Source organism: Bidens hawaiensis, unplaced genomic scaffold (assembly GCF_021521415.1).
Source record: "Bidens hawaiensis isolate Kalapana, Puna unplaced genomic scaffold, B.hawaiensis_p1.1 tig00001685_1, whole genome shotgun sequence".
Classification (NCBI taxonomy): domain Eukaryota; kingdom Viridiplantae; phylum Streptophyta; class Magnoliopsida; order Asterales; family Asteraceae; genus Bidens; species Bidens hawaiensis.
The window spans coordinates 142,671-162,388 of NW_027491095.1; the positions used below are offsets into that span (position 1 = coordinate 142,671).

Below are 19,718 nucleotides of genomic sequence, written 5' to 3' on the forward strand. Positions count from 1 at the left end.
GCAACTAATTAGCATTCAGCTTGCTTATTTCTTTTCCTCAAACAAAATAGAGTTTTGACGCTATTTCCTAGACTATTTTACTAAACATTAATTGTAGTGTTAGTAATCTAGTTTTTTAATTAATGTATTCAATTATTCATGATTTACCTTAAATGATAACTTGTAATTCCGTGCTTGGTTTATTTTGCCAAAAAGGTTGAAGACAAATATATTGCTGCAGTTCATACTAATAATCACCTTGAACTCATCAAGACAATAAGCTCCAAATGACAAAAAATTTGACCACGCAACGAGGGTTGCTTGTAATAATTCAATATGACTTTAAAATAAGTTATTTCCTTCATTTTCTCAAATCTATAGCTAGTAGGGTCTCGGATGACAAGGTGTAGACAAACCACACATTTATCACAAAAGATAAAGACGTTGCTCCCAGAAAAACCTTCAACTCCAATAACCATCTAAAACATATATTATCAATAGGTTATCAATAACTATAAAAGTGATAATAGAAACATGCAAGTAACTATTAAAATATCGTATAGAAACGAATGCATGGAGAAGATACCATGGAAAGTTCATTACAAGTAGCGAAAAAATTAAGCACTTGTAACAAAGCTAATACAAATTTGTGTCATCCCCTAAAAATCCTTAGTATGAATCTTACCTCTTCATGAAGTCCTATCCCCGACCATCCTCACGAAGAGATGCGAATCTATCAAATCCGGTCTGCTTCGCTCATCCCACGTCAATTGGGTATTCCTCTACTCCTCCTCCCCACGAATAGGGTTTCGATGTCTCTAATTGGCTTTGTCACTTGTCTCTTCTTCACATGCCCAAACCATCTCAATCTTTATTCCCTTATCTTATTGGTGTGTTTGAGATTTTTAAGCAACTTATGACTCATTAACCTTTGAACAAGTTAAAAGTTGTTTGTTATTGTGTGTTATTGAGATGTGATAAGTTAATAAGTTACAAATTTGTAAGTTATCAAGTTATAGGGAAAGTTATAAGGAGGTAAAATAAGGAATCCCAAACACCACCTATATCTTATATATCAGAAATACTAGTTACTTCTAGTCTAATTGGAAAACCTCATTTATTATATAGTCTAATCTTTTGTGCACATACATTATCTCAACATTCTCATTTTTATTTCTAAATTTGATCAAAATTCATTGACGATTTTAAACCTCATCGATGATTTCAATAGTTTAATTTAAATGAAGTATAGATAAATCATAACTATCAACTGTTATTTAATGATCACTTTTTTTATGTTGGCCTAAAACGAATAATTATTAAACCTATTTACTGTCTTAATTACTTTTTCTTAACTATATTCATGTTATGTCTCTTAGATTAAGTTAATATTTTAACTTTTATACAAAATTAAAACACTTAACTAAAACCAAGTGATTTTAGTGTAAAAAAAGTAATTTTCTTCATGTATTTTTGAGACTCAAAATAAACCTTTGAAGATCGAAGACATTTTAGGAGACATACAAGTTTTAACTTTTTTGTGGATTAAAAACAGAGTCAAGAGCTTATAATTAGATTGGAGTAGCTGGAAAAATTGGATTATGTAATGTTTCTTTGTTTGTTTTTGTTCTAGCCCATGCTATTTTCTTGATAGGATGAGTGTTTGGATTGCCTAATAGAAATTTACAGTTCAAAAAATAAATAAAAAATTTAAGACACGTTATCTCTGTCGTTAACCCAATGACTACTCTTCTATTAACTAACTGTTATCGCTGATCTGACAAATATAATTAATTATTTTAAGCTAAAGAATTTATTAGATGTATTAAAAACTAAATCAATCCATTGTCACCCAAATTTTGTTTCTTTTTTTAAAAAATAAAATAAAGTAGACTTAAACGTAAATTACACTTTATTATTATTAATTAAAAAAGAGAAGAAAATAAAAAGAAATCCAGGACAACCACCCCCCATCTTTGCCGTGCTGTTGATACCGGAAACTACCACCTCCGACGCGGTTATTATCACTTTTACTTCAACTAATAATAATAATCATAATAATCCGATACCAGAAACTACCACCTCCGACGCGGTTAATTTTCACATCAATTCAACAATTCAATGATGGGATTAGACAATCCCGGCTTTCGAGAAGCCCAACTACATGCATCACCTGAAGAAATGGAATCATTAGGTCTTAACGATGATAATAATAATAACAATAACGGTAACGGTAACGATATTCACCACCCTCTCTCTCCATCCTCGCCGTACGTCGACGACCCGTTATTATCTTCACCGCCACGTCATCAAAACCCTAACTCATTCAATTCGTTAATTGAGCCTCCGTCGTACGCCGACGCCGTCTTCAGATCCTTCGACGGCAAGCAAACCAACGGCGACGGCGATGACGTCGTGTCCACGTCATCCAACGATTACTTGAAGATCTCCGTAACCGATCCGCAAACGGAGCAGAACGCGTTTGTAACCTACTTGATTGCCACGTGGACGAACCTACCGGAGTTTAACGGAACGGAGTTTAGCGTCCGGAGACGGTTTAAAGACGTCGTGACGCTGTCGGACCGGTTATCGGACTCGTATCGAGGCTATTTTATCCCGTTGAGGCCGGATAAGAGTGTGGTTGAGAGTCAGGTGATGCAGAAGCAGGAGTTTGTTGAGCAGAGGCGAATGGCGTTGGAGAAGTATTTAAGGAAGCTTGCGGCGCATCCGGTGATACGGAGTAGTGAGGAGTTGAGAGTGTTTTTGCAGGTGCAGGGGAAGCTGCCGTTGGTTAAGACGAGTGACGTGGCGTCGAGGGTGATTGATGGAGCGGTGAAGCTGCCGAAACAGTTGTTTGCGGAGTCGGTTGTGGATCCGGATGAGGTGGCGCAACCGGCGAAAGGAGGGAGGGATTTGTTGAGGCTGTTTAGGGAGTTGAGACAGTTGGTTAGCAATGATTGGGGCGGGACGAGGCCGCCTGTGGTGGAAGAGGATAAGGAGTTTTTGGAGAAGAAAAAGAAGTTGCAGGATTTTGAGCAGGAGTTGAGTAATGTGTCGCAGCAGGTCTGTTGTTTGATCTTACAATTGTTTGACATGCTATGCAGACACCAATGACGTGTCGTACGACCCGAATGGCAGGGCGAAAAGTGGTTAAACAGGCCGTTTTGATAGTCATTATGGGTTGTATGATAGAGCGAAAAAGGTCATACAGGACGTTTGCAGGCTACATCATATAATATAGCCCATGTGATTTTTGGCTGTTAACGAAATGACTGTTATAACCTTATTTTTTGCCGTATTATACGATCCGAATGACATCATATGGCCCGTATGACGGCAAAAAGTGGTAAAAAAGGGCTGTTTTTGATAGTCATACGGGTCGTATGATAGAGCGAAAAAGGTCACACAGGTCGTATGAGGGCCAAATCATCCAGCCTGAATGATTTTTTACTGGTAAAGAAATGACTGATTGTGACACTTTTTTTCGTTCTATACTAGTATACGGATCATATGATAACGAAAAAGATAATATGATGTGATGTGGCAGATAAGCTGGTCAGCTGGTGTACACTTTTGGGGGTGGTGTAGCAATAGGAGGACACATCCAAATGAGTTGATTTTCTTCAAATTCTGATATATATGATCATATTATTTTAGGCTGAATCTCTTGTTAAAGCTCAGCAAGATATAGGGGAAACCCTGGGGCAATTAGGGCTGTCATTTGTGAAGCTAACCAAATTCGAGTCAGAAGAAGCTATTTTTAACTCTCAAAAAGTGAGAACTGCAGATATGAAAAATGTGGCTACTTCTGCTGTTAAAGCCAGCAGACTGTATAGAGAGTTAAATTCACAAACAGTCAGACATTTGGTATCTTCTATATTCTTCTCTTAGCTTATTGCATATTTGCATTATATGATATTGAACAGTTAGTCAGAAAATCAGCTTATTATTTGCAGGATAAGCTACATGAATACCTTGGAGTGATGTTAACTGTGAACAATGCGTATTCAGATCGGTCAAACGCATTGTTGACTATACAGACTCTTTTATCCGAGCTGTCAAATTTGAATATTAGAATTGAAAAGCTTGAAGCAACTGCATCCAAGATATTTGGTGGTGACAGATCTAGAGTTAGGAAAATTGAGGAGCTGAAAGAAACAATGAGAGCTACCGAAGAAGCTAAAAACCGTGCAGTTAGAGAATACGAACACATAAAGGTAACACAATTTGTACTTGATGACCTATTTAACATAATTTCTTGAGAAATATATAAACAATAAATGTTTGTGTATACAGGAGAATAATAAGAATGAACTCGAGAGATTGGACCAAGAAAGACATAATGATTTCTTTGACATGTTGAAAGGATTCGTTGTTAACCAGGTACTGTTTTTATATTATTATGAGTGAAAGGTGTGTGCAACTTATTTGAAGCAAGTGCATTGTGGTTGTTATTACAGGCGGGATATGCAGAGAAGATGGCGAGTGTGTGGCAAACGGTTGCAAACGAAACGAGTGGATATGCGAAAAGCTCATAGGTATCGCAAACAATGTTATGGGTTAATTATACTTATAACATCGGGTTTTATGTACACTTCTTCAGGCAAACAATTTTACACATCAATTTCAAGACTTGTAATTGTAATATGCATTTTATTATATTGGTTCTTTTAACTTTAGGCCCCAGTGCACTTGTATTGGCTTTCAAACTTGCAGTTTAGATATTTAAACCCACACAAGCTGATAATGAAGTAGGCAACATGTAATTGATGTCTATAAACGCTTAGTACACCATCCTCAGTTGGCGTACCATATGCCGGGCTCCGTATGTTTTTGTCTACCACTTGATTAACAACCATTTTGACCCATTTCATCCGTAAAATTCAGTTCTACTTATATAATTCTAAACTTATACATGTTTTTAACACGTATATCAGGCTGGATACACATTAAAGCGCGTACTCCTCTAATACTTATACTCCTTTTGTGAGATTATGAAATCTCATCTTATATATGATTAAATTCTTTGATGAGTGAAATTCTACATTCTCCTTAACTCTTTATATGAAACAAAAGTTTCATTATACATCTCTCCTTCATGTGAGGTGTGTATATTCCCATTTGAACTCATCAACTCCTCGTATAAAATTTTACTCTTCGATGGATTATTATAAGAACAACTTATCTTCCACAAATTATCATACCTCGATGATCAATACAAGTTGAGCGGTTTAGGTAGCGGATGCAAGCGGGCTTGGGTTACAATAGGTTCATGCCAAAACCATTGGCGGACAAATGTCCGGCGTGGGCTACCGGAAAAACACTGAGTTTTGAAGTTATATTGAAGCACTGATTGATTTCCAATACAACACACACATACACAAACACTTTGCACTGATAATAAGTTTCTTCACCCAAATCCCAAATCAAATCTCAATCACAAAACCCACCTCCCATTCTCACCAAATCCCCAATTCACCCAATCGAACAGATGTCTAGAGACGGCAGTCGTTACACTCTCACCACCGCTATCCTACCGTCTCTCTCGGTGCTCCTACTAACCGCCGGGTGTCATGAAGGGGGGTGTGGTGATTGCCCGTTGTAGGGGAAACGAACGTGCCCGTGTGGGAAACGGGTTTATGAAGGGATTCCGACCGTTTGGCTTCCGTACAACTTGATCTCGTGGATTCACCCCCATCGACCGGTTCGGAGATCCGGACCCGTTCGATAACGAGAATTTAACCGGTTTTCATCAAGTGCTATCGGCCACGTTAATGGGAATAATGAAAGAATACTCTTTGACCGTCCCATTTCGGTCAAACAAAATAATAAAAACATATGCGTCAACGGTGGGTATATGGCCCCGAACGAAAAAAATCCCCTGTACGAGGCTTTAGGGATTCTTGAAGCGAAACGTGCTAATGACGTTATTACAAAAAGTAATAGTGTCATCAGCACGTCTCGCATCGAGAATCCCCAATGCCTCGTAGAGGGGATTTTTTTCGTTCGGGGCCATATACCCACTGTTGACATATATGCTTTTATTGTTTTGTTTGACTGAAAGGGGACGGTCAAAGAGTCCTCTCACCACTAGCTTTATTTTTCCCATCAGCGTGGGCGATAGCACTTGATGGAAACCAATTAGTCTGAAGCACCCAATTTCTTGGATGCCCTCAGAATCTCTGATGGGTTATTAAAACTGATCAGGGGAATTTTAAAGGATGATGATGAAGCCATTGTTTGGGAATAAAATTCTCAAGGAAAACTAAAAGTCCCCACCAAGTTTCTCCAATAAACATTCCTAACTTTATCCTATTCTTCATATGTTGTAAATCCGATAGTATTATATTTTTTATTGAGTGTCATAAGTATGCCTTTTTTTATATTTTTCTCTAAATATGTGATCTTCGTTACCTTCTTTTATGCATGTTTTTTGTTCTTTTGATACACAACATGGCCATGAAGACGTTAACGGATGCAATTGATATGAGTTATTTTATGACCTAGTAGGTCAAGCTCACTTAACCAACTTTATTTTATGGTGCACATTAGTGTTAGCAAAAATATTGTCCGTTTGTTTGTTATGAAATGACTATAAAAAATAGTTTTGAGGTCTTTTGATATCATTTCTGTAGGTTGGTGTAATAATTTTAGATGATATCAAATTATCTTTATTTACTAACCTGAACAAATAAATTTAATATTCGATCCTTTTAAATGAATTGTAATTAAATTCACTTTCTTACGTGCATATTTCTGTGTTATGCTATGTACTTACAAAAACATTAAACTAAATGAATTGAAAAGCGTTAATGTACTGTAACTTATAAGAGAAGCTTATTCACATGTATCATTCCCGGATGATCCCTAGGGTTATTTCCGGCCCATGGAGTTCCGTCTGGCATTGCCCAACCTTCTTCTGGCATCTTTTGTGCTTTGGCTACAAGAGTATTGATCCGCACCTTAAATTCTTCATAGTCTCCCTGTAATCAAAATAATAAAATTCTAATACAAGTGCAGAACTCTAAACTAATCATATTATCTAATACAAGTGCAGATATTAGTTGCAAATTTTCATACACCATATGATATCAATAACGACGACAACGTTTCCTCCTCTTTGCTACTTTAATGGTTGACTGGTTGTTACATTACCATACATGCTTATTATCAAAGCTTTCTTCATCCAATTATCTTTTATGACGAAATAAGGTTATTCTGCTTAATTCTTATCAGAATAAGCTTCCGGGCTATGTTGATGGTACGATGCCCAACGGGCCAACATGAGCGAAGGAGCATGTATTTATGTACATTAATAGATCGATTGTGCCTAAAAAAAGAAAAGTTATTATACCACCAAACAAGTTCATAAAAAACCAGAATCTGATATAGTTGCTACCGATCTCAAATGAGTCAAGGAACTTGGTGTAGAAAAACCAGTTAAATTTTAGTAAGAACCAAGCAATCCAAACCCGTGTGCTTAATTTAGCGTTGGTCAAAAAGGTTAAAAGGGCCGTTTAAGTTTTTCAATATGTAGGTTAATTATAAGTTATCTGGTTTTAAAACAGATTTAATCGGTCTGACAAGTGAATCAGTAGAACGACTACTCAAAACATTTGGTTGCGGAGCATAGATATTTTATCTTTTTTTCAGATTTAAAACACCATCTAAGTGAGACTAGAACTCATAACTCATAACTAAGTTAACATAATTTCTTGAGAAATATATAAACAATAAATGCTTGTGTACACAGGATAATAATAAGAATGAACTCGAGAGATTGGACCAAGAAAGACATGATGATTTCTTTGACATGTTGAAAGGATTCGTTGTTAACCAGGTGCCGTTTTTATATTATTATGAGTGAAAGGCGTGTGCAACTTATTTGAAGCAAGTGCACTGTGGTTGTTATTGCAGGCGGGATATGCAGAGAAGATGGCAAGTGTGTGGGAAACGGTTGCAAACGAAACGAGTGGATATGTGAAGAGGTGACATCGGAATAATTCTATGAAAGGGAAAGACAGCCCATGTGAAATAAGATAGCCCATTAGTTAAAGAAACCCAAGCCTAATCCAAACATTAAGTGAGCGGGAATATTATGAATAGGAGGGAAAGAAAGTAATGTACTCCTACAAAAGATAATCACCACCACACGCATGTCCAAGGGCGAAGGAAGAAGACCAGCGGGCAAAAGGGCACCCTCTGCAGGCACAAGTGCGATACAGCAAACGAAAAAGGAAGCAGGCGACGCCGGAGGGCATGTGTCAATCGAAGACGAGACCAAGAAAGAAGGAAGCCTAGAGAAAGGAGGAGAAGGTGACGAAAGCCTTAAAGAGGGATGGAAGATAACCCCTAAACGCGTTCGAGCACACAAAGACGCACTCAAAGCGTACCTGGACGAACAAGAGCGAAGAGAGAAGCTCAAGTCGGTCAAACTCGTTTGTCGTTCGAAACTCCCGACTCGGGAAAGGAAGGAGAACCTAAGGAAAAAGATCCCGGAGAGCTACTGGAGTCATTGGTCACCGTTTTGGCAGAAGCCAAAGGAAAAGGCCCCACCAGAGGGGCTCGGCACACCCTATCGACCCTCTGACATGTCAGATATGTCTAAATTTACCCGATGGATTGCTGAGGCAACCTTGCCCCGAAGCTCAAGTACCCTACTACTGTGTACAAATACGACGGGACACAAGACCCCGTAGACCATTTGCATACTTTCCGGGGGCTGGAATGGTTAGAAGGTGGTCCATGCCTGCATGGTGTCTCATGTTCCCGCAAACTTTGACAGGGGCCAGGATCTGGTTTGACAGCTTGGAGCCAAGCAACATTGACAGTTACGAGGAATTAAGGGAGAAGTTCTTGCGAAATTTCAGCCAACAACAGAAAGCTTTAAAGAACCCCAACGAATTTTACACATCAGAAGAAGGGATGATGAGAAAGTGGAGCAGTTTATGGATCGGTACGTCGCCGAGAGCATGAACATCAAGGGCGTGCCCGAAGTCATGAAAATAAGTAGGTTCATCAACGGGGTGAGGTTCTCAGAACTCACGAAAAAATTAGGGAAGATTTCCGCACCACCTTTGACCAACTCATGGACCGAGTGAGAGCTTCTGTCAGAGTAAAGGACACCGGAACAAAGCTTCAAGAATGGGAGACTAAAAGAGCAAATCCCAAGGTTGGCAGCTGGGGAAAGTTTGGGGGAGGTGCAAGTCCCAGCAAAGGGAGGTTTTCTTTTGAGAAAGCCCGATTCGCCCCGTACAGACCTCCTCTCACTGCCCCTTATCAACCCTCACCGCCAAGATTCTCGGCCAACATACGACCGAAGGGAGGTCGTTACGGACCACCATATGAAGAGAGGCACCCTCCAGCCATGGGGGATGTTCTTTTAGCTGACAACGCTAAATACGCGGCGAAGGGTGGTAGCCCCTTCAAGAAGGCTTACAAGACTAACCCGATGGGGTATTGCAATTATCACAAGAGTCTTGGACACATCACATAAAATTGTGTTCAATTAAAAAGTTATGGGAAATAACCCTCAAGTCAGGCCAACTTCCCCCACCTTCTCAGGAGCCCTCTGCGAAGGTTAAAGAGGAAGACGGGGATAAGCAGTATGTAGATATGATCAAACGAAGGGAAGATGACGGGGAAGACCATAGAAGAAATGCCAAAATGGGAAAAATGGAACTCTGGGCTTTCCACTCGTCATGGTTGAAAATGTCTCTATCGTTTCCCGAGATTGAGGAAGAAGAGGCTCGGGAAATGCCGCTTAACATATCCGCCAGTGTGGCAGGACATCGAGTGGCCAGGGTGCACGTAGATGGGGAAGTGGGGTAGAAGTTATGTATGAACACTGTTTCGTTAGGCTATAAAGGGAGATCAGGAGTAAGCTGGAGGAAGATATCCCCAGTGGATATCAAACCCGTTATGATAGCAAAGTCAGATGGTAACTAGAGAACGTGCGTTGACTTCAAAGATTTGAATAAGGCATGTCCTAAAGACTCTAACCCCTTGCCGGAAGTCGAAAAGAAGATAGAGTCTCTAGATCAGTTTCCCCTTAGATGTTTCTTTGATGCCTATAAAGGATACCATCAATTCCAAATGAACCTGAAGGACGAAGAAAATACAACCTTCCAATGAAGGAACTTTCTGCTACACAAAGATGCCTTTTGGGTTGAAGAACGCCGGAGCGACATACCAGTGGTTTATAGATCGACTTTTCGACCAACAAAGGGAGAGAAATATGGAAATCTATGTGGATGACCTGGTCGTGAAGAGTACCAACGAAGATAAGATGTTGAGGGACATCAACGAGACCTTCCGAACATTAAGAGGAGCTAACATGAAACTCAATCCGGGGAAATGTTCGTTCGGGGTTGAAGAAGGGAAGTTTCTGGGAGTTCTGGTAATCAAGGAGGGAATAAAAGCAAACCCATAGAAGGTGGAGGTACTGTTGCAGATGAATCCTCCCAAGAGTATTAAAGAAGTGCAAAGGCTAAATGGAAGGTTAGTAGCCCTCAACCGTTTTCTATCACGAATTGCCGAGAGAACTCTCCCATTCATGGCAGTCCTAAGAAGAAGTATGAAGAAGAATAAGTTTTGTTGGGACACAGAGGCTGACAAGGCTTTCCAAGAATTGAAGGCTCATTTGTGTGAGCTCTCTACTACTGTGTCACCCCAGCAAGGGGAGATATTGATACCTTACTTATCCCAAACTGACCGCACCATCAGCTCGGTACTCATGGAGGAAAGAGGGGAGGCACAAATTCCCAGATATTTTGCCAGCCACACACTTAAAGGCCCCGAGGAGAGGGACTCTCCCATCGAGAAGTTGGTTCTGTCGCTCATTTACACCGCCCGAAAATTGAGGCGGTACTTCCAAGCCCATGTCATAAGGGTGCTGACTGACAAGCCCCTACAACAAGTGTTGATGAAGCTGGAAGTCTCAGGGAGGTTGGCCAAATGGGCAATAGAATTGGGGGATCATAGCATTGAGTACAAACCTCAGACGAACTATAAGGGGCAAGTTCTGGCTGATCTCATCACCGAGAATATTCCAGGAAACGACAATGAGTGCTCCCGGAAAGGGGAACCCATGACGAAGTTCCCCCATAAAACACGATGGGACTTGGACGAGCCCTTGTGGACCCTTTATACGGATGGAGCCTCCAACGAAGACGACGGGGCGGGATTGATCCTTATAAGCCCCGAAGGCATCGAGCTGACGTATGCCGTACGATTGGATTTCCCTAGCACTAACAACGAAGCTGAGTATGAGGCACTGTTGGCAGGGCTAAGGATGGCCCGTAAGATAAAGGTGCGGCGGATCAAGGCCTATGTCGATTCATTGTTAGTGGCTAATCAAGTTAATGGAGACTACGAAGCAAATGATCCAAAAAATGATTGAGTACTTGAAGAAAGTCAAAGAGTTGATGAAAGACTTTGAAACGACTGAGGTTCTGCACGTTTCTCGGGGTCAAAACAAAACGGTTGATGCTCTAAGCAAATTGGCATCCGTCTCTTTTAATCACTTAGCCAAAAATGTCAAAGTGGAAACACTTCGTAAACCATCCATAATGGAAGGGGAGATAGCAATCATCAAAGCACTGGGGGAAAATTGGATGACCCCAATTGTACAATACATGCGTGAAGGAACGCTTCCCAAAGATAAGCAAGAAGCACACAGACTCCAAATACGGGCGTTGCAATATGAGATGATTGAGGGGGCCCTTTACAGAAAGTCATACCTAGGTCCCTCCCCCAAATGAATAGATCCACTGGAAGCCGAGTACGTGATACGAGAAATACATGAAGGGATTTGTGGGATGCACATGGGAGCCAAATGGTGGCGGCTCGGGCCATGAGGTCCGGGTACTATTGGGCGGAAATGCTCTTAACTTCCCTAAAAGAGATACAACAGTGCGATAGCTGGCAAATATATGCTCCCGTCACCCGACATCCGAAGCTAAACCTCATACCTGTTAGTTTGGCCAGGCCTTTCCAAAAATGGGGAATAGATTTGGTGGGACCTGTTCCCGAAGGGATGGGGAAGGCAAAGTTCTTGGTGGTAGACATCGACTACTTCACAAAATGGGTATAAGCGAAGCCACTCACAACCATCACGGAGAAACAAGTGAAAAAGTTTGTTTGGGAAAACATCGTCTGCAGGTTTGGGCTGCCACACTCCATAGTGAGCGATAATGGCAAGCAATTTGCTGCAGGTGTATTTAAAGATTGGTGCGAGCAATTGCAGTTCAAGCAAATATTCACATATGTCGCCCATCCCCAGGCCAACGGGCAGGTCGAGAGGGCTAACCGAAGCATCGTGGAGGGAATCAAGAACCGTTTGGGTCGACAAAGACATTCCTGGGTGGACGAGTTTCCCTATGTCTTGTGGGCTCACCGGACCATGCCCAAAGTCAGTCATGGAGAAACCCCTTTCATTCTAACGTATGGCAAGGAAGCCATGATACCCGTGGAAATCGGTTTACCAACTAGCCGGGTTACAATGACGGAACAAGACAATGAGCAATACCTCATATTGAACTTAAACTTGGCAGAAGAAAGGGGGGAAATGGCAGCCCGAAGGGAAATTGAATACAAAAAGAAAATGGAGAATTATTACAATGCCAGGTTTAGAGAGGTCAGGTTCAAAGTGGGGGACTTGGTTTTAAGAGAGAACGAAGCAAGTAGACAGGAGGATCAAGGAAAGCTAGGGCCTCGATGGGAAGGACCTTATCAGATGATTTGGGCAGGAGAAAAGGGGTCGTACAAGCTAGCGTATTACACGGGGGAAGAAGTTCCACGTACTTGGAACTCTATGAAACTAAGGAAGTACTATGCTTAAACCCTGTAGGGGGATGACAAAGCACGCGATGATAATGCCCAGTTGGCTTTCTGGTAACATTCCTAGAGTCGCGCAGTTCCTAAGTGAAACGAAGAGTTTCGAAAATAACCTCTACGCAAGGGCATCGTCACATGGCAACCAAGTTTGAAGCGCTTTTTTGGTAAATTTTATGCGTGATGTAAAAAGATTCTATAAGCAATGTATCTTTTGAGGAAAGAAAAAATGTGTACATACACTCGAACACACTCTCTCCGTGAGAACACATGAGCTCATAAAATCTAAACATTACCTTTATGCCACAAAGGGCATAAGGAAGGCCTCGCCGATAGGCTAACTGGTTAACCAAATAATTATAAGAAACAATAAGACTTTGGAAAGAGGTCCTAAAAAGTCATAACATTCAAACACATGATGCAAAATCATTGTTAGTCCTACATTGCCTCACACAGCCATAACATTAAACATAAAGAGTCTTAACCTCGAAGAGGTGGATACACATATTACCAAATAAAAGCAAAAGCAGTTCACAAAAGAGAATAACCATCAAACATTTTCATAAACCATCATGGATGAGGATCAACCACAGAGGACAACGCCTTGATTTCGTCCACTGAAACATCAGGATTGGTAGACAACTGGACCAGGATAGGAGGAATATGGGCGTTGTAAGCACGGTAAGCCTCTTCAGTTTCAGTCAATGCGGTCTTAGAGAAAATGGGAACCTCGAGTATGGGTGTCCTTTGGGTGCTTTGGTCATACCCTGCTTTAAGCCCATGCTGAAAGCCGGAATAGAAGACAGCTCGGCTCAACACGTCACGAACTTGGCAAGTCTCGCGACAAGCACGGGCCCTCTCATATACCAAGCCAAACCCCTCCCTCACCATCCATGCACGATCCCCTTGAACAACCTTCACTTCATCCTACAATCCTGCAATGACCTGCTCCTGCTTAACTCGGGCAGCGTCAATCTCCTCCACAAAAGACTCATATTTTGCCCGTTCCCATTCAAGGGAAGCTTCCAACTAATAAAAAAGAGAACTGAATTACAAATGGAATCACTCCCTAACCACAAAAAATAAAAAATGAAGAAGCGACAATTACCTCCAGAAGTTTTTGCTGATCCACCTGCAGCGAAGCACTTTTCGCCTCAAGACAGGCTGCGTGATCACGGGATGCCGCAAGCTCAGCGGTCAGAGAAGCAACTTCACGCATGGATGCCTTCAGAGCAGTTTCCACACCAGACAACTCCAAAACCTTCTCATCAGCAAGAACAACTCTTTGTCGCAAATCTTGGATTTTCTGTTTGTCTTTCTCAGCAGCCCGCTTCAACCAAGCAATCTCCTCCTGGTTTTCATGAAGGATACGGTCAGCATCGATCACAGCTCGACGGGTTGCCGCCCCCAAGGCCATGGCCCGCTATAGGTAAGAACCAAATTCACCAACAAGAGAATCAATAGATAAAGACTGTATGTGGTCATAATCAGCTGGTGGAACCACCTCGGCCAAAAAGTCATGGGCCTATTGGAGAGTGTTGACACATGATCCCACAACCACCTTCACTTGGGAACAAAGATTTCTTGACCAGAAGACCCGCCGGACCCCAGTTCAGGCAAATTGGGTGGAGATTAATCTAGCAATTGGGCTTGTTTGCCTTTGGGATCGACTTCAGGCTCTTTGGAAGAGCTGGCCCCGGGGTTCCCTTCAGCTTGAGTAACTACCGGGAAAGAGAAATCCACGTCCAAATCCACAACTTCGTGAGACGGTGCATGAGCAATAGATGATGTGGAAGGTTTACCCAAGTAAGGGCGCTTGGAACTCCAAAGCCGGCCCTTCATTGAGGCATCAAATATATCAGATAGAGGATTCTTTCTCTTGGGGGTATCTTCAACAATAGACTGGGACCCGACACCAGGAGTAACCGTTTCCAAAGAAGCCGAACTGGTTGGGGTACTCATGTCCGAACTAGTAGTTGGGGTACATGAAGAGTCACAAACTCAGCAGCCTTGAGGGAGGCCTTCTGAAGGACCTCCACTAAGTTTAACTCTGTAAAACAACACAAGGGCGTCAATAAGAAATAATAACAATGCGAATAAACATGTGAACAACAATAGCAAAATAACAGTAGCACAAGGAGTGACACGTAATGAATGACCTCGTCCATTGTGACATTCGTCAATTTCAGGTTAACTCCGTTAATCCGAACTTCGTTAATTCAAACTTAAGATCACACGAACTGTAAAACATATCTCATTACATTTAAACTAGGGTTTAGATGACGCATGACAATCCACACACAAGTAGTCTTTCAGAATTTCACCGAAACACACACGAGTCGACTCAAACCGTTGGTGAACGAACAATAAATATCATGAACAAGTATTTGATAACTATGTGTTAAGTTATGTGTTACTTGATATTTACGTGTATGAAATTAATTATGAATGGTATTAACTAAGTTGTGATAGAAATCGAGTAACTAGAAGTGCAAGGGGTAAAGTGTAACATGTATTATATTTAATAAGTATATAAACAACATATTATTACATAACCCTAATTCCACTCTCTCCCTCTCCCCGACACGACGGTAGCCTCTCTTCCCCCCTCCCCTTGACCGATTTTGCACACACACATACATACAAGAGGATTACAAGTTGTTTTGAAGGTTCAAGAAGCTAACTAGGTAATATAAACATCATATCTAATCCATTCTATCCTTTAATTGTATGATTAAACCTGTAATCATAAACCATAAAGTGTTAAATATGTTGTTTGTTGATGAATTAGGGTTACATGCATGATTGTTAGTTCATAGGTTAATTGTTTGTTGAGTTTTGATGAAAACTGATGTTGGACAGATTATTGAATTTGTGTTTGGATGACTGTAACTCGATGTTAATGTTATGTTTTGATGCGATTGTTGATTCTATAATATACTAGGTCGAGTCTAGTTTCTGAAAAGTCCGATATTGTAATTTTTGGACGTACAGAAGTTTGTTTTTATTATTTTACAAAACTGTTGTGCAAGGCTGATCTGGGAGACCTGATGTTAGGCTGTTTTGAGACTAAGATATCTCATAAACTACAAGACCAAATGGGTTGGTTCCACTTCTGGAAAAAAATATATTGAGTTAGGAATCTAACCCAATTGGTCTTGCATTAATTGGATTTGTCATTTAACGGGAATAACAAATAACATTCTGTTGCGCATGATAATGATTTCTGTGTGTTTGTTGTGATGTTTTGATCATTGTGATAAAACTATATATGATAAAAATATAATAATAATATTTTTAAAAACCTAACTCACGTGTGCTTCTGTGATGATTTTGATGATTTATTTGACATGTTAGGATTTATTAATAAGAGTAATCTAGTCGAGTGAAAATCTGCCTGGATAATTTAGCTGCTGTATTACTTGATTTGTCATGAAAAGTGCATACCCGATCGATGTTTGCTATGTTTTGACCAAATTGCCCTTGTGGGTGATATTTGCTAGTAATGTACAATGTTAATACTTGACACTTAAGTAGTTTTTTACACATGTAACGTATCACCAACGTGTTTGTCGAGTCGCACGTATTTCACGAATGGAACACGAAACGCATCTCATGCATAAGTTGTATGTGTCGAGTCTAGGGACTCACTCGTAGTTTAAATACTTAGAAAATCTCATTTTTGTTGTTATAGCACTAGTGAAGATTTTCTGTGACGCACATCTCTCTCGGAATTCTTTTTGATTTTCTTCGCAAACAGTAAGTTTCACGTCCCCTATTTTACTCTTTTAAACGCTTTTATTTGGGGGAGATAACATACTCCAACGCTGTAGATTTTGTTAGTTTTTATATATCACTTGTAAGGCTAAGTGGCAAAAAAACCAACTAAAGTCCTTCATAACATCGAACCGGTTAATATTTGTATAATAGCGAGTCACTGTTGAGTAGTACTACTGGGTTTGACAAACCCCACCCAACTCTAAACTCGACTGTAGGTCGAGTGGGTGTAATCTTGGCTAACACATTACCATGGTCGTGGTTGACATGGTGGCAAGGCAATTGATAAACAGTCAGCTTCGGTGTCGAACACTTAGTAATACTTGTTGATAGGTTAGCTACCTATTGATATATAAATTGATCTAACACTATCTGGTAACGCAAAACGCAAACGCTTTAATTATTTATTTAAACTTGTGAACTCACCAACCCCGTGTTGACACTTTTAGTATGTTATTCTCAGGTAGCCGAGGGGGGGCGCGCGGTATAGGAACATGCATTTGTTAAACACCATCGCTTGAAAACTTCTTTTAATTTTTATCTTAATAACTTGGTTTTTTAAGTCGTCATACGTGGCGCAAACTTTCTGGTTTACAATTTACGCTTCCGCATTTTATTTAAGACCTAATGTCTTGTTGGTTTGAAAACTTTAAACATGGTGTTTGATTATAACTAATGACTTTGATCCTGTTAGTTCACACCCTCTGGCGGTAAAACTCCGTTAGTGGATTTTGAGGGTGTGACATCCATCCTTACAAATGGCCAGACGAGTTGATGGATCAGACCATATCTGACTTAACCTGGCCATATACAGCAAAGGCTTAGGATAAGTCATTGCTTCAGTTTTGTTTTCATTCAACCGCCTGTATAAGTCATATTGGCTTATAGGAGAACCTGGAGCAAAGTCATTAATAGCAGAGGATGACAAACGGCGACGATTAAGGCCAGGCGCAAAGTTTGATGAAACAGAGAAAAAGCTATCTTTTCACTCCCGTGGGTAAAATCCAGTAGGCATTTTTGAATAGCAAGGAGAATACTTATCCGCTGGACGCCGTTCAAAAGTAAACCAATTATCGTCACACTTCAGCCGATAAAACCTACGAAATAATGGCACCGTAGCAAAGCTTCCCAAGGCTCGACAAGCCATCTCAAAATGTGTAACTCGTAAAAAGCCTTACGGATGCACTTGAGAAAATGCCAGGCGATGATGTTTTAACAAGGCCGTTTGAAAAACAGTGTGGGGATATCGGATGTTAAGAATTCCAGGTTTCTCGTATAAATGGTTATAAGATCAGGACGGCTCAGAGCAGTTTCATCTGGTTTAGGAAGAATGGGAGACATATACAAGGGGATTTGATATCGAGAGCATAGCGAAAGCATTTTTTCTTGAAAAAGTTTAGAAGTAATAACGGACACTCCTTCACGACTCATGATAAAAGAAGAACAGTGAGGAATCGGGACAACCTGGCATAAATAAACGGTGGAACAATAAGGTTGAAGGTGGAGGGTCGCTGGAGAAAAAGAGAGAAAATGAAAAATGAGAAAGGTAGGTGAAAAGAGTAATATTGAGGAGGGTGATTTAAGGTGATTTGACGGCTCCTTAGTGAACGGTGAAAGTTTTTACCGCCAAATCGGATGGCCAAGAAAAGACGGGCTTCAACGTGGGCCTTAGAAGATCATTGGGCAAGAAGAAAGTTGTGGATCAGCAGGCCAAGTGCAGGGCATAAAGAGTAATTAGTCCATTAGCTTTGTCATAAATAACAAAGCCAATGGACTGGAGGACTTGAAGAGGTGACATCGGAATAAGTCTATGAAAGGGAAAGACAGCCCATGTGAAATAAGATAGCCCATTAGTTAAAGAAACCCAAGCCCAATCCAAACAATAAGTGAGCGGGAATATTATGAATAGGAGGGAAAGGTACTGTACTCCTGCAAAGGATAATCACCGCCACACGCATGTCCAAGGGCGAAGGAAGAAGACCAGCTGGCAAAAGGGCACCCTCTGCAGGTTCGGCGGGGAAGAAAAGAGTCCACTGGTCAAAGACACGGCCAAAGAGAAAAAGGATAAAGAAGAGGTCCCGAGGACCTTATATAAGGAGGGTTGAGTGCAAGAAGAAGAGGACATGAGAGAGAGAGATAACAAACATTCATTGTAATAGAAATAAGAACTTGTAATCACCCTTCTAATAGAAAGTTCTTTGTGTCTTGATTGTCTTCTTATTCACCCATTCTTCCAAAGTTCACACTGATTCAACCAGGGTCTGAACAATATGCAAATAGCTCATAGGTATCGCAAACAATGTTATGGGTTAATTTTACTTATAACATCGGGTTTTATGTACACTTCTTCAGGCAAGCAATTTTACACATCAATTTCAAGACTTGTAATTGTACTATGCATTTTATTATATTGGTTCTTTTAACTTTAGGCCCCAGTGCACTTGTATTGGCTTTCAAACTTGCAGTTTAGATATTTAAACCCACACAAGCTGATAATGAACTAGGCAACATGTAATTGTAATCTGCATTTTATTATCATACCTCGATGATCAATACAAGTTGAGTGGGTTAGGTAACGGATGAAAGCGGTTTGGGTTACAATAGGTTCAGGTCAAAACCATGGGAGGACAAAAGTCCGGCGTGAGCTCACGTGAAAACACTGAGTTTTGAAGTTATATTGCAATGTTATATAGAAAACCCAAAGTTAATCCACTTATAAATATGAGGTGAACCCTTAAAAACTAAACAAGTGATGTAGTGTATAAGACATGAGTTATTAAGTATAAGGTCTCGGGTTTGATTATTGTGTTTTCTACTTTTTTATTCATGTGTTAAATGGTGTATTTTTGGGTTTTATAAAACTTTCAGACCCTCACAAGTCACAACCACTAATCCCCCAGTCTCCACAGTTCACTGTCCAACCGACCGACCCTCTGCTCCGCCTCTGTCCATTGTCGGCCACCGCACCTCACTACGGACCATTGTTGTGCCTCACGGCCTCACCCTGTTGCCATGTCACTTGGACCACCGGGTTTTTTCTGATACCGACTTTCTTTGTTATTTTAAAATTTTTAATTCTTAAAATTTGTAAATCGTTTGGATGTTTCTATGAAATATAAAAGGAGCCA

The 19,718-nt window shown here is 40.6% G+C and overlaps 1 protein-coding gene across 2 annotated transcripts; it reads left to right on the plus strand.

Annotated features, from left to right (window-relative positions):
• The first annotated feature begins 2,070 nt into the window (after positions 1-2,070).
• Positions 2,071-18,898, plus strand: LOC143592518 (sorting nexin 2A-like). Of its 2 annotated transcripts, XM_077072425.1 has the most exons (6): positions 2,071-3,042; positions 3,637-3,846; positions 3,936-4,196; positions 7,733-7,819; positions 7,897-7,967; positions 18,871-18,898. In XM_077072425.1, the coding sequence occupies exons 1-6, from the start codon at positions 2,101-2,103 to the stop codon at positions 18,875-18,877; spliced, it is 1,578 nt and encodes a 525-aa protein (XP_076928540.1). In that variant the 5' UTR covers positions 2,071-2,100; the 3' UTR covers positions 18,878-18,898. The 2 variants fall into 2 exon arrangements, with proteins under 2 accessions (XP_076928540.1, XP_076928534.1); XM_077072419.1 differs by lacking the exons at positions 7,733-7,819; positions 7,897-7,967; positions 18,871-18,898 and adding exons at positions 4,276-4,362; positions 4,440-4,724 and having other exon boundaries at positions 2,072-3,042.
• The last annotated feature ends 820 nt before the right edge of the window (positions 18,899-19,718 follow it).

Bases quoted from the DNA above. Each gene is read 5' to 3' on its own strand.
- LOC143592518 (XM_077072425.1), top strand. From the start codon at position 2,101: ATGATGGGATTAGACAATCCCGGCTTTCGAGAAGCCCAACTACATGCA. The intron at 4,197-7,732 runs GTAACACAATTT...TTGTGTACACAG, and splicing joins GAGAATACGAACACATAAAG to GATAATAATAAGAATGAACT. The intron at 7,820-7,896 runs GTGCCGTTTTTA...TTGTTATTGCAG, and splicing joins AAGGATTCGTTGTTAACCAG to GCGGGATATGCAGAGAAGAT.